The sequence below is a fragment of the Xiphophorus maculatus genome, chromosome 9 (genome assembly GCF_002775205.1).
Source record: "Xiphophorus maculatus strain JP 163 A chromosome 9, X_maculatus-5.0-male, whole genome shotgun sequence".
Taxonomy (NCBI): Eukaryota; Metazoa; Chordata; class Actinopteri; order Cyprinodontiformes; family Poeciliidae; genus Xiphophorus; species Xiphophorus maculatus.
The window spans coordinates 16,708,831-16,722,765 of record NC_036451.1 but is presented as its reverse complement, the minus strand read 5'-3'; the positions used below and the strand labels follow the sequence as shown (position 1 = coordinate 16,722,765).

General features: G+C 41.2%; 1 protein-coding gene across 3 annotated transcripts in view; it reads right to left on the bottom strand.

The window, feature by feature from the left end:
• The window catches only part of LOC102222156 (transducin-like enhancer protein 4), an 84,040-nt gene that overhangs the window by 6,561 nt on the left and 63,544 nt on the right, over positions 1 to 13,935 (bottom strand). For 2 of the 3 annotated variants that reach the window (XM_023339522.1, XM_023339523.1), the window contains exons 9-19: positions 12,415 to 12,555; positions 10,327 to 10,380; positions 7,701 to 7,868; positions 7,176 to 7,335; positions 6,418 to 6,587; positions 5,904 to 5,980; positions 3,827 to 4,076; positions 3,111 to 3,358; positions 2,402 to 2,549; positions 958 to 1,108; positions 760 to 836 (exon numbers count right to left, since the gene is read on the bottom strand). In XM_023339522.1, coding sequence (XP_023195290.1) covers positions 760 to 836; positions 958 to 1,108; positions 2,402 to 2,549; positions 3,111 to 3,358; positions 3,827 to 4,076; positions 5,904 to 5,980; positions 6,418 to 6,587; positions 7,176 to 7,335; positions 7,701 to 7,868; positions 10,327 to 10,380; positions 12,415 to 12,555 — 1,644 coding nt within the window. The remainder of the gene's footprint in view (positions 1 to 759; positions 837 to 957; positions 1,109 to 2,401; positions 2,550 to 3,110; positions 3,359 to 3,826; positions 4,077 to 5,903; positions 5,981 to 6,417; positions 6,588 to 7,175; positions 7,336 to 7,700; positions 7,869 to 10,326; positions 10,381 to 12,414; positions 12,556 to 13,935) is intronic. The other variant, XM_023339524.1, reaches the window with a different exon arrangement.

The window sequence follows — 13,935 nt, the reverse complement described above, 5'->3', positions numbered from 1 at the left end:
AAAAAATGAAATCCAAGCGAAAAAAAGAGTAAAAACATGCAATCAGGAGATGAGTGTGGCTTTAAAGAGACACAAGGAGACAGAAACAGAAAAGACAGCATTAAGCAGGAAGGAGGAGGGGAGAAGAGAGCAGCTCTGTGTAACATGCTGAAAGGAGGGAGCTGCTTGGCAGGAGCAACGTTTGGCATTTGGATAACAAAGCAAGATAGCCTGCCTTCTCCTCTCGGGTCCATAGAGAGAGACAGGAGCCGCCAACCCTGCTGCCCACAGAAGATTACACAAATATGACAGCCACACTGCTAAACACACACCCCCCCCCCCACACACACAGAACACTCAGCTTAAATGGATCTTCATCTCCCTTCTCTCATTTCATTCACACGCAGATGTACTGGCTCAGCTAAAAATACTGCATCTCTGCATATGCGTGATTCACCATTAGCCTGGAATGGGACACCTGGACTAGGTGGAATTATGACATAGAGGTGCTGCTTGTGTGTGTGTTGAGGTTTGGCATCCTGCACCCTCTGATAAGCCTGTAAAAGTCACCTTAGGTCAGCAATTTTCTTTTCAATTTAAAATGTTTCTCCCTCTTTCTTTTGCCAGGAGGCTGAATATAAATGTGTCACCAACAATCTAAACATACGAGCCATTCCCAAATCAAAAGTCCAAACATGAACATTTGGATTTGGACGTGCTGCGTCTTGTTTTGTACCTAACTTGTGTAGAGGATAAACAGTCACGGAGTTCAACTCTCACCTGGAAAATGCTCGCTCCATATGGTGTCCTCCATGCATTCAACAGATTGTCTTTTCCTGTGCTGACAAACCACTTTCCTGAAATAACAGGAACACACAGCGCAGCATGTTACCAGGAGTCCAGGGAGGACTGGTCTCCAAGTTGCTCTTGGAGGCTACATAAATGCAGGATAAAAAAAAAAAATGCTTGTGCACGTACCGCAGTATGCGAACTTGAGGGAGAGGACGCAGCTCTCATGGAGGTGCAGCTGGTACTTGTCGGGTTTGGAGACATGCAGCACTTCCACGTTGCTGCTCTCCATCCCCACAGCCAGCCACTCGCCTGTCGGACAGTAACCCAGGGAGAAGATCTGGGACACAGGAGATGGAGGTGGAAGGATTAGAGAAGGAGAAGATAAAAGTTCAAAACTTATTTGAATAGTGTGCGAGGAGGAAAAAAAAAGGTCATTGATGAAGATGAAGAAAAAAAGAAACAATCACTGTGTAATGTTTTTTTAGTTTAAAGAAATTCACCAAGATATTGACTGGTGGCCATAATGGACGGATTTCCATCAGGATTGGCCTTCACCAGTAATCAGCCAGTAGTAAAATAAAAAAAAATATATAATCTATTTTTAATTAGTGAACCCACCATCTTATGATTGTGTGCTTCCAGAGCATGCAGATTAGATTAAGGAACCAAAAAGGATTCGATCAATGTGTGAAACGTGTGAGTTGAGCTTCGTGTTACAGTCCAGATTTATTTAGTTATAAATGCAACCACAAGTTTGCCCGATTCTCGTCATGTTGTTATCTGCATTAGATTCTGCTGACTGTAAGATCCTACAGACTGTGGAAGATCATTTGGTGCATCACAGACTCCTGCTGCTTCTGAAGCTCTCTGTGCTTATCATGATATCACTACGACACACTAATTTCAAAATTTCATAAAGTTTGCAGTGGTTAGGGTTTGTGATTTCCCCTCAAACTGGATCGGAGGTGTAAGGTGGGTCGACTTCGACCACTTGTGAAAAACTTTCAGCTGAATGTGAGGCATAAAGAACATGCGTTGATTACAAAGCAAAAGAATGATTGTAAAGCAGCAAAAGTTAAATTATGCTAGTTTAATTATTATTCCTGTATTTCAAAATGAAGTCCAAAGAACCGCACATATGTAAGAAACAATTTCTAACAGCATTAATTGGGAATATCTGACCGAAAAGACAGTGTAGGATTTGGTGACAAAAAACCCAGCAGTCCTCAGGGTGAGCATGATAAATCTACAACCAGTGATTTGAAATCAGTCACACATTTCAGATGTATTTTCTTCCAGGCAGTACAATACAGGGTACCACCTACCCACTTCTTTAAAATACTCTCTCTCGTAGGCTATAGACTGTGACAAAATCCCACTCAGTTCCATCATTAAAAGTTGGAAAAGGGTTTGTTTTAAATAAACATTTTACCTTTTCTCACTCAAAACATTTATTTACACAAGAGGAAAAGCTTTGCTTTAACCTTACCATCCCTAAACAACACTTATTAAATAAACAGCACCTTCAAGGTGTTCGTCTGAAAACTTCTGGCAATCAAATAACTTAGATTTTTTTTCTTTCTAGTGCATTAATATATGTTTATGTTTTAGTTGCTTTGTTTTTTCTGACCTGTGAGGTGAAGTCGTGCTGCTGCAGCTGCCGGCCCTCTCTCAGGTCCCAGCAGCGGACCGTGTTGTCCAGCCCTCCTGTCCAGAGCTTGGTGCCATCATTGGAGATGTCGATGCAGCTCGCTCCGTCTGTGTGGCCCTGGAACTGCCTACCAAGGACACACACACACACACACACACACACACACACACACACACACACACACACACACACACACACACACACACACACACACACACACACACACACACACACACACACACACACACAAGAGCTTCAGAAAAGAGAAACACACACACCTGCAAATACACAAATCCTGCAGACTCTGCTTTCTGTGCGTGTCTTTGCTTCTTTTCTGCTAGAGGTGTCAGAATGAATATATTTTATTCCCTCTTTCCCTGCAGCACTTACTGCCCTGAGCCCACCCACACATGATCCTTTTTTTTTTTCTGCCAGTCCTCGTCAGCCTTACCTCAGCACCTTCCCTCGCCCTTCTTCCTGTGTTTCTTTCTCTCCTGTCATTCCAAAGCTGGCTGTTTTAATCTCTTTATACCCCCCGTAGCAAGTTTATCCTTCATCTCTTTCCTTCTCCTATTACATTCCTTAAAGGTTATCTTCTCTTCCTTCATGCTTTCCTCACACTTCTCCCTCTCCCATGAATTTCAACAGCAGATCAAATTGAAATACTTTTGAACATTTTCAAACCTACCTGACCAGCGTCTGGTTGTGCAGGTCCCAGACGACGATGTTGCCGTCGCTGCAGCAGGAGAAGCAGACCTTGTTGTCGGGGGAGATGGCCAGGGCGTAGCAGGCCGGGGCGGATGACGTCAGCTCCGCCTTGATGCGGGGAGTCGGCGTGGCCAGATCCCAGATGGACAGCGTGCTGGCCTCGCCTCCAACGATCAGGGTCCGACCGTCGGGGAGGATTTTACAGGAACGGATGTAGTTATCTCTGTTCTGATTTGAAAAGATAAGGAGAACAGTTACCACCAAGAGGACAGAAAAGAAAATAGCTAAGTAAGTCTTGTAGATGCCCTTGTAGAGATGTTTTACAAAATAACAAATTTGCAGCTGGTTAATAAAAAATATTTTGTGTCAAAGATTTTTTTCTATCCAGCAAAATCTGAAAAATAATCCCAGTTACTATCAGAAGCATAGCTACTAAAAAAGAAACACAAAAACAATCTGAGCAACGTAGCTTCTGTGTATCATGTACTGAGTTTGACCTGATTTTAAACTTTCTGTGAAAGGAGGGTTTTGCTTGACCTAGTTCTATTAAATTTAATCATTTTTGGTCTCTTATCCAATAAGTTTCTGAAATGTGAAATATTTATTTTTGGGGGCAGGAGGGGAGGTGGTCGGGATAATTTAAGAATCATTTTCTGAAAGAGGTTTCCCCTTCACACCTTATCCATCATGTCTCACCAGACAGTCCAGCTGGGCCATGGGGCTCTTGCTTCCCGGCTGGCTGATGTCCCACACCTTGACGCAGCCCTTGCCTCCGGTGTAGACGTGGCGTGTGGAGGTGCTGATTGTGACGGCGCACACCACCTCCCCGTGGCTCAGCGTGTGGATCTGACGGGCATGACGCGGGATGCCCGGGCCCAGCAGGGCGTCGGGGGGGAACGGCACCGGCTGCATCTGTCCGTCGGCGCTCACGTGGAACGAGTAGGCGCTGGGAAGGAGAGAGGAAAATAAAAAACTGAAAAACAGACTTTCTTTTTTTTTATAATTTAAGATGCAAAGGAGAATAAAGTAAAATGTACTAGGGAACTAGATGAAATCAATCAATGAGAGCACAAAAACTCAGCAAGAATTAAATACACAAAATTCAATAAGAACCACAGAAAGCTCACACATTGGTGTGAAAGTTGCAAACTGTGTTTGTTCAAATTTGGGAAAATTACTGAGCTCAGAGCAGCTGTGGGCGCAAATGCATGATGGCAGATTGTATTACAGGCAGAGGCGGTGTGGCACCGCTAATGGCCGATCAATAGAGTAGCGGCTGGAAGCCAGGCCTGTTTTATGATTTCAAATTAGCAGCACAAGAATGAATTGCTGCTCTGTAAGACAAGAACAATATCACAGTAGCTGGATCTGCCAAACAACATAAAAAGTGTAAAAAAGTGAGCACAGAAGATCTTTCTTTCAGTGGCTGGACTTTAGGTAACACGATTACAGCCAGTTCAAAACGATTATGGGCAACACTTACCTTTTTCCTTAAAGATTTCTTGAATTTTGACTAATTTTTATTTCATTTTTGTGCAATTCACCATACCACAGGACAAATTTGAATCTAACAAAGGAAACTTTGGTTCACCATGTATTTACATCAAGAAGATCTCACAATGTTTTTTCATAAAACATTTAAAAACTGTTGAATATATTCCAGAACTAAAGATGTGAAAGTCACCTGAAAACCTATCAGAGCTGGTTTTAATAATAGAACATCCAGCATGTTCTCAACCTCTGGTGAAGACACTGATCAACAAAGAAAAATAGATATCTAAGCTCCTTTATACATCATAATCCATCAAAATGAAATCATCGGTCTAATCCCTTTCAAGCAATGAGATTCTCATGACATGAGAAACTGTGTAACAATAACACATTTTCACAAACTCGTTCTTCCTGAACGTTCCCGGTGCCGGGTCCAGCAACCCTTCTACCAACAAGGTCAATCCAAACACTTGCTACACATTAACCAATATAGGAACGATCCACATAACGGGCAAAAGCTCTTATAAATTATGAAAACAATATTTTCTACATCAACAACACCCATCTTCAATACTACGCAGCTAATTGAGAAAAATATATGTAAAAAGGTGCTATAGACACATATCAGGTAAAACACGCAGCAATGACAGCCTATCAGGTCTTATCTACATTTTGTGGAAAAAAGACTATTTTACCAAGCACTGTCAGGTGAAATCATTCAATCAGGTTTAGTCATATGTTGTGCACAATACAGAGAGCTTGACTGACAAACACGGCCAAAAACATGAGAATTCAATCCTACTTTTGCCGTTTCATGGTCGTAATCCATGTTAGAGTAAATATTTCCACTCAGCTCCTCTAATCAATTGTCCTTGCATCACACTGATGTGATTCCTCACTATTATCTAAGCCACGAAAACATAACCTTACACTTCCTTTTATGTATGTTGGAATGTGATCCTCTTTCATCCAGATGACTGACAGTGTGCAGCAAAATGTGGAGGAAAGTGGCAACATTTTACATTCGCACTGCATGCAGCTGGATAAAAACCCCGGTCAAGCCGTGAATATTTAACCTCGTTAAATACATAAGCATCCGAAACAAATAAAGAGAAGAGAAAGTCCTCAAGTTTTAAAGAGTTAAATAAAAGTTGCTCTCAGCAATGGAAATCTAAAATACGCTGAGTCGTGAGTTTATGATCTAGGAGGAGTTTTCTTATGCTCATGCAAACTGGGTTAAATATCACATCTAGGCTTGCAAATGATGTAAGTATGTACTTACGGTTTTCCACCAGAGGAACCAGGGAGAGAGGAGGACAGGCCGGGAGCTCTTAGGTGAGACCGAGAGTCATACGCCACCTGGTTAGAAGAAATACAAGAATAAAAGGCACCTTGACATGGATTTAAAGAACCGATTTACACATTGGTTTCACAACAATGGCAGACCAAATGTGTATTGGTCCATTTCATTTCATCTGAGCTCCTATGTGCTCAGGTGCGCGATGCAACAGGCAGACGTGATACAGATTACATGTAGGAATGTGAAAAGGCAAAACCTCCTGTCAGAGGCAACCGACCCGAAACTTTGTCTTCCCTACAGACGTTTCTCTCTATGAAACTTGATTAAACATTGTAAACATGACAACTCTGAGAGTATAACGAATGCACTGCACTGATACGGACAATGCAGAGCCAATTCATCAAATATTTCAACAGTACCGGGATAGTCGGGAGGGCTGGATCTGAATCATAAATCAAACCTTGACAGAGAAGAATAATTTGGCCTTGTTGCTCACCATGGGGCTGCGGGAGTAGGCGCTGGCTGCGGCGCTGATCTGTGGAGAGAGAGTCAGAGCTCCTCCGAATCCCCCCGGGCTGGCCAGCTCCCCGTTCAGCCCTGCGTGGGAGACCACGCCAAAATGAGCCGGGTATGAACCGGGGGGCACAGACATGGGACTGCGGAGAGCTGGGGAGGCAGGGAAAGAGGAGGGAGCGGTTGAAGGAAGGGGGAACCATGTGCAGCACACAAACACACGAGTCACAGAGGGGCTGAGATGAATGGACTGATCCTCTTCATACTGGCCTGGCAAAAGATCTCAGCTTTCATGTACCAGACCAACATTTCCAAAACTTTAAAAGATTAAAACTAAAGTTTTTTTAGTTGATTCAGTTAGAATGGTATAAAGTAAATACTAAAAACTGGGGATAGCATTGCCACAATCATATCTGGAACAATAATGAAAGTCAATAAAAGCTGAGGGGAAAGAGGGAAATGGAGGACAGAGACAGACTGGGTCCAAATCTAATCAAGGTCACAACAGCTGAATTAAATACTTCATTAAGTTAAGTTTTAATTATAGTAAGTTTATTAACTTGTTTAGGTAGATATGTTTGAAAGATAACTGTTACATGCCAGGTTTCCTCTCTAACTGATGAGATGAATAAAATATTAGGTTTGTACTTGACACTTGGTTCTTTTCCCTTAGTTTTGTGTGCAGTTACAACATGAAGGCAGAATTTTTGGTATTTTTTATTTAACTTGCATAATTCTCACCAAGTGGGTCTGCACTTGTTGCAGCTTTGCTGACCAGACGAAGGCAGGAGGTGCTGGGGCCTGGAGCTCCAGGCGCTCCTGTTGATCCCGGGGTGAGAGCCTCACGATGGGATGGGGACGGAGTGCCAGACTTGGACAGTGGAGACTGGGACTTATCCATCTGTGGAGACATCAAATAATCAAAAATGTCCCTGTCTAGCACTGAAGCTATCTTATCAACACTTTAAAAATATACTCCTTAGTTTTTTTTTAGAATTAGTCAAAAAGCTACTGGAACAGTTTTGTAACAGTAGTTAATAAAATCGTCTTTTATTAACACAAGTTTCAATCAGATATTTTATATATTAAATATATATATATATATATATTAAATAATAATAATGAAGAACCAATGGAGACTAACTGAATATGTTTTCTTTTATCATTAAAGTATTTTTAAAAAAACACTGGTTATAACGTTTTAGCATCCAACAACTATATAAACAAGCTGCAATGCGTGCAGGAACTTTTTGCATCATATTTTACCTGTGCAGGGTCCTTGGCCTTCCCTGGGGTGGGGCTGCGGGGGTTTGGTGTGGAAGGCGCCTCTCCTGCACTCGAGGAACCAGGCAGCTCTTTCCTCAGAGTCGGTGCCCGGTCCAGTCCGTTCCCATGGGGGGAGTGAGGCGGGCTGCCGGTGGGAGAGTTGGGCTCCTAAATGAATAAAGTAAGGTTGCAAAAACATTTAAAGTGTTTAAAATTCATGTGTTGTTACTTTTTAATCAATGCTGATTTCTTGAAATTTTAAAGGCACTGGACACGACATTGACAAAACTAGTTGATTAACTTTGCAAAGCAAATGATTTTCTGCAAAGATTAACAAAAATGTTTGGGTTTTTTTCACCATTGCTCTTGCCGCTGACAGCAAAAATGGGTGTGGTTCCACAAAGCTAATTTACTCTCCCCAATTTGACCCCAGCAGTTTAACTGCATAACATAAGCAACATAAAGTGGTTCAACATGTTTAGTAAAAAAATTCACTTAGTTGGAAAGATATGGAAAGATAACCTACATCTTTACCAGTCCATGCAAGACCAGTCAAATTTAAAAGTTGTGCAACGAGGACATTATAAAGTGCACAATTTGTTGACTAAAAGTCAACTTAAATGTGCAAAAGCTGCAAAATTAAACAAAATCTTACACTATAGATACAGTATATTCACAAGAAATTATTGTAAGTTCATCAATGCACTTTGCCTCACTTTATAGATGAATCCAGGTGAATGTAAACTGTTACAACAGGCAGCATTAGCTGCTGTTTCTTTCTTTGGTAATTGTTCAACCTCGCTGCAGCCAACAGCAGGTCTACTGTCACGCTGACTATACTGACTCTTCTTTCTAGTTGGACCTTTAAATAGAGTGAGAGCTCTGGGGACATTACATGAGAGAAGAGACTGTCACTGGCGTGGTTGCAGCAGGATGTGGACCTGGAGATAATGTTGCATGTTACAGATGCTTTCATCACCGGAGCCACTGTTGAGCCAGCGCTGCCTCCTCCACAACAGAGCAGGCACATCTCTCGCAGTGGGTCACAGTGATCAGCAGTCATTTTGTGCCACACACACTGGCATGCATGCACACTTCAAACTACACTTTTAACCCACGCACAGCCACATTTATGTAAATGCATGTGGAATCTCTACGTTGCAAAGAAGTCCTTGCAAAAACAAGTATTTCTTTTTTTGGTTCCATAAACCACATTTGTCACTTCTTCTTTTTTTTCCTGTCGGCTTTTGTAGCAGTTTCTAAATCACACAAGAGACCAGTTCTGCTTTTGTTAGCAAAATCAAGATACACAAGGCTTAGAGGAGAAATATTTTGGTACACAGCGTGAGGTATTAAAAGAACTACAGTCTTCCAGGGGCATAAATGGCTTTGCATATATTAAGCTAACCAGACTGTAGTTATCTAATGAGAGGAGGAGAAGGGGAGAGCGCTAAAGAAATGGAGAAAAAGAAGACGGCAGAGAGACGGAAGAACAGAAGCCTCGAGAGTGCAGACGGAGGACAAAAATACACTCCGAGGAGAAAGATTTGAGGCGATGTGGAAAGCATTTGTGAATGTATGTGTTGTGTCGGTGTGTGGGCATGTGTGCGTGAACATGTTTCACAAGCAGGGAGCACAAACAGTGGCAGCTGATAATGAGCTTACACAAGAGTTCTCCCTATGTACAAAGAAACTGCAGCGGACAGCTGAGCGAGTAACGTACCTGCTGACTCCTTTCACGTTCCCCAGACATGCACACAGAGGATAAGGAGCAGGAAACCAGGCCAAACAAAAACTGCGCATTTTAACTACTGTGTGCAGAAAGGATGAAATTATCTGGTTGGCTTCTCTGCAACTAGCCTATACTCAATGTTTACCCCAAGCAATAAAAACATATTGTCGTCTACTTCCTACTTCCCTTTATGAAAGTTTACCTGCTTTTTCTTTTTTGTTTAAACCAAAAAAACAATTTCAATTTTTTTTATTTGATGATAAAAACCAACATCAATGACAAAAATATTGCGTCTTGCTTGTCAAAGTCCAAGTGATCTCTGTGTGGCCATTCAGACTACATTAACATCTAATTAATTTTGAGTTATTTGCATTTAAACCATTCTTTTTAGAGGTTGGAAAGATAACCTACATCTTTAGTAATATTTGCCCTGAGTGAGAACTGCTATAAAAAAACCTGTGAATGATGCATTTTGTGACTTATGATTATTTTTTACTATTTTTTATTTATGTTCAAACAGTTTTGAGATATTTTTAACCTTTTATCTGATATGATTAACTTGTTTCAGTCTCAATTAGTGCAAGAACGAATGAAATAACAGGCTTCTAAATGCTCAGTTTCACTCACTGACTGAATATCTGGCAAGCAGTGTTGCTTGGGGTAAAGTACAAGAAATCTATTAAAGTTTTTACACATGAAACAGCCATCTGCTGCAGCCAAAAATTGGTTTATGAGAGCAGCGAGAGGAAAGCAAAGGGAAAAAATAAAAAAATAAATCAATGAACTGGAATTTTTTTTTGCAAGTCTTGAGAGAGCTGATGGGAAGAGTGAGCTGATCATGCTGAGCAGAGCCACTGTAAACATGAGGTTGTCAATTTTAGTGCAGCAACTTGCCTCATTGGAGACGTCCACCACAAGATTGTCTTCGCTTTTGTCTCCATCACTGTCCTGCAGATAGAAAGACAGCACACGGACGTTATTTCTTCTACACCCATGGTACAGTAAACCCTACTTAGAAATAAAGAGCTTTAATAAAGAAAGACATGCACAGTTGCTCAAGTGCACACACAGATCAATAAATCAATATTCCTGGCTGCTTTTTGCTTCCTCTCACTGTCTGTCCTCCATGCAACATTAAACACAGAGATACTGTACCTTATGATCTTACCAAGCATCGCTCCTATACAAACTCTGTTTTTTAATCTCTTACAGTCTGCAGACACACACTCTTTCAGCTCTGCACCATCCATGGCACATCTTTAGCTCTTCGTCCAGCCGTCTCTCTCTTTCTTTATCTCTCTCTCTCTCTTTTTTCCTGAAGTGAGAACGATGGCACTTAGTCGCCATGGCAACAACGCTTTGATGCGATCGTGCTCTGATATTTCTATTGACATCAGTACCTAAATATGCAGAGCCCAAACAGGACAAGTCATTTAGTCTATTCCTGGAACAAAACAAGCCGCCGGATGGACATACGGCCAAGGCGAAGCGGTTTTAAAAAGACGGAGAAAAATCCGGCGGTCCAACAGGAAAACCAAGAGAAATAAGTGGTGAAATACGTCTCGACAGATAGAACGAGAGAAAAGACGTTTGGAGAGCTGAAACTATCCCTGCTTGTTTCACGCTAATGGGAAGGATTTAGGTTGCTGTTGTTGATGCCGAACTGATTTTCCTGGAGGCAGTCTTCTCTAGACAAACTCCTTGTGTCAATCAATCTCACCGACTGCAAACACACAACCATCTAATTCATTACAGCTATCTGCCTTGGCTGTCTCTCCTCTGGCATTACATCCCCTCTGGCTGCTCGCTCTGCCCCAGCAGACCCATCCAAACCAAACGTGGCTCTAAACGACGATGGGCTCTCGACCCCCTTGAGGCCTGTAGTGTCATGGGCAATTTGTCGCACACACCATCTCACACACACACACATTAGAGAGTGTGTATCTACACAGTGCTTTCTTTGAACAAATAGCTGAAAATGATTTGGTGTAGACAAGACAAACTGATTTTATTTCAATAATTTTCTGTATATTTAACTTACTTTGTATTATTGAGGGACATCAATCAAGCAGGAACTTGGATTTCAATGGGTGACTATTGTGTGATGCTGTTTATTTCCAGTACATTTACTATTGTCTTATGTTAGACGAATGCTGCGTTCAACTCGCAGGTTAGAATGCAAAGGAAAATAATAACCTTACAGCCAATTGATCCGGTTTTTAAATATCTCAGTTATTTACTGGGAAACTTGTAAGACCTGTAATTTGTTAAGCATAACATTATTGTTAAACTATGATTAACAATAATGTTTTATTGTTATCATTAGTTTATTGTTAACAAGCATGATTGTTAACAACTATGCTTATAATAATGTTTTGTTTTTTTATTCTTTCAAATTGCTGTTTGGCTAAAACTTTGAAACTTGATTGTTGGCGTGTGTGTGTGCGTGTGCACCATTTTCATTGTATCATGAGTACACTATTCCTATTTCTGATAACAAGCAAGTATTTAATATGTTATATTGTGCAGTATATTATTATTATTAATTGCATTAATCTTGTAGCACTTACTACACAATAATGCTCTGTCTGTACTGATGAAGATTCACTCACCTCAGGATGCCAGATATTTGAACTTGCTCCACCTGTTAGCAGTATGACTTACTTTGTTTTGTTTTGTTTTTTTTCCAGCTCATAATTTGTTCTCCACTTGGTGGGACTCATCGACTGCTTATGTAGGTTTGAAATGTCATCAGACAATCACCAGGTGTGAATAATAATAAAATGAGATTGCAGTGAAGTCCGGATGCAGTAGAACATTGTAAATTTTACACCCGTCATCCAAATACACACCCACTATGCAACTTGTGGAGCATCCTAAGTGACACTTGATGCTTTTCTTTTCATGTGCTTAATTTAGATACATGACATAAGAATACAACTTAAGTACAAATCTATTACAGCAATCGGCAGAAACACATACATAGGAGTGTGGAGGGAGAGGCTCTTTATCATCACAGCGCCTCCTCTTGGCCTCAGCCCCTCCCTGCAAGGCAGAGTATCCTCCTGAGGGTCCTTGGCGCTCCTCGGTGGGCTGGCTGTCTGTTGACGACACCGACTTACTCTGAAGACAGGCGCAGACACAAAGAAAGGTAGAAATATTATGGTCCATTATTGAAATAGAAACAGGTGATGAAGCTATGCATAGGCAAAGAAAGAATATCAAAGGACATAATCAATCATGTTTTAAAAACCGAGTGTGAATACACACACACCCGCCTCAGTTATTCAGGTAATGGTGTGTAGAAACACTTGGGGAGACACACACACACACACACACACACACACACACACACACACACACACACACACACACACACACACACACACACACACACACACACACACACACACACACACACACACCCCTACACACACACACACACACGCACAGCAAGAAATGCAGACACAAGCACAGGTTAAGCCGTAGCCATAGCAGCACACAGGACAGCCTATAAAGCTAATTAGTGCTCTGCCCTGGACACACCAGTCCTCGTGTAAAATATGACTCTCATTATCGGGTAATAAAGCTGTTCAGCCATATTTACAATGCAGCCTGTGTTGCTGCTCAGTGCCGAAGAAATTCGATCGAAGCATTGTGTTGTGTTTGTACACGTGGGAAAGGACAAGAGGTTCAGTGAAGGCCACTTGTCATTCTCTGCCCCTCATGTGGGGAGCAGAGGAACAGTGAGGGTTTAGAGGTTTCCACAGGACGGAGAACCAAGCAGAGCAGTGGAGGACGAAAGAGATTACACAGTAAACTGCAGTGAAGATTCACAAACTTAAATTCATTTTATATTGCAGCATATTTTACTACTGTGCAGCTTTAAATGCTAATTGATATGCATTTCTCTTGTGCTTTTTTCCCCTCCCGGCTCATCGTTCACAATGCTTGAGTAAGTTCAGCCCACACTAATGAGAATCATATTTTCCCTGTGCTTTACAATCAATATTGTGTTTAGAAATTAAATTATGCAGGAGGTTTTGTTCTGTGATGAGACTGTAGAGAGAGAAAGTGAAAACAGCAGTTCTTTTAAATATTTTTTTATTTCATAGTAAAACCCAGAGCAAGGATATGCTGGCTTTAATTTTCCAAATTTTTGTTCTTCTCTTGAGCAATTTTAATGATTTATTGCTAACAAAAGGTTTACAAACACCCATCTTGGGCATGAATGTCTATTTTTGGGATGAATTTGAATTTTATTTTCTCAGATTAGAACGACCAATTCTGAAGCTGATGAGCTGAAGTAAAGTTAAACAATTTGAAGACATTTTCATTCTCCCATTTATTTAGTACAATTCACCAGTACCACTGGCAGCTAAACAGCCCTCAGCATTATATTATCACCACCGTGCTTGACAGTTAAACTTACATTAATGAAAAATATATTCTAACACTATGGCCATACTTTTCAATAAGTGTTCTGGAGACAACACACAAGAA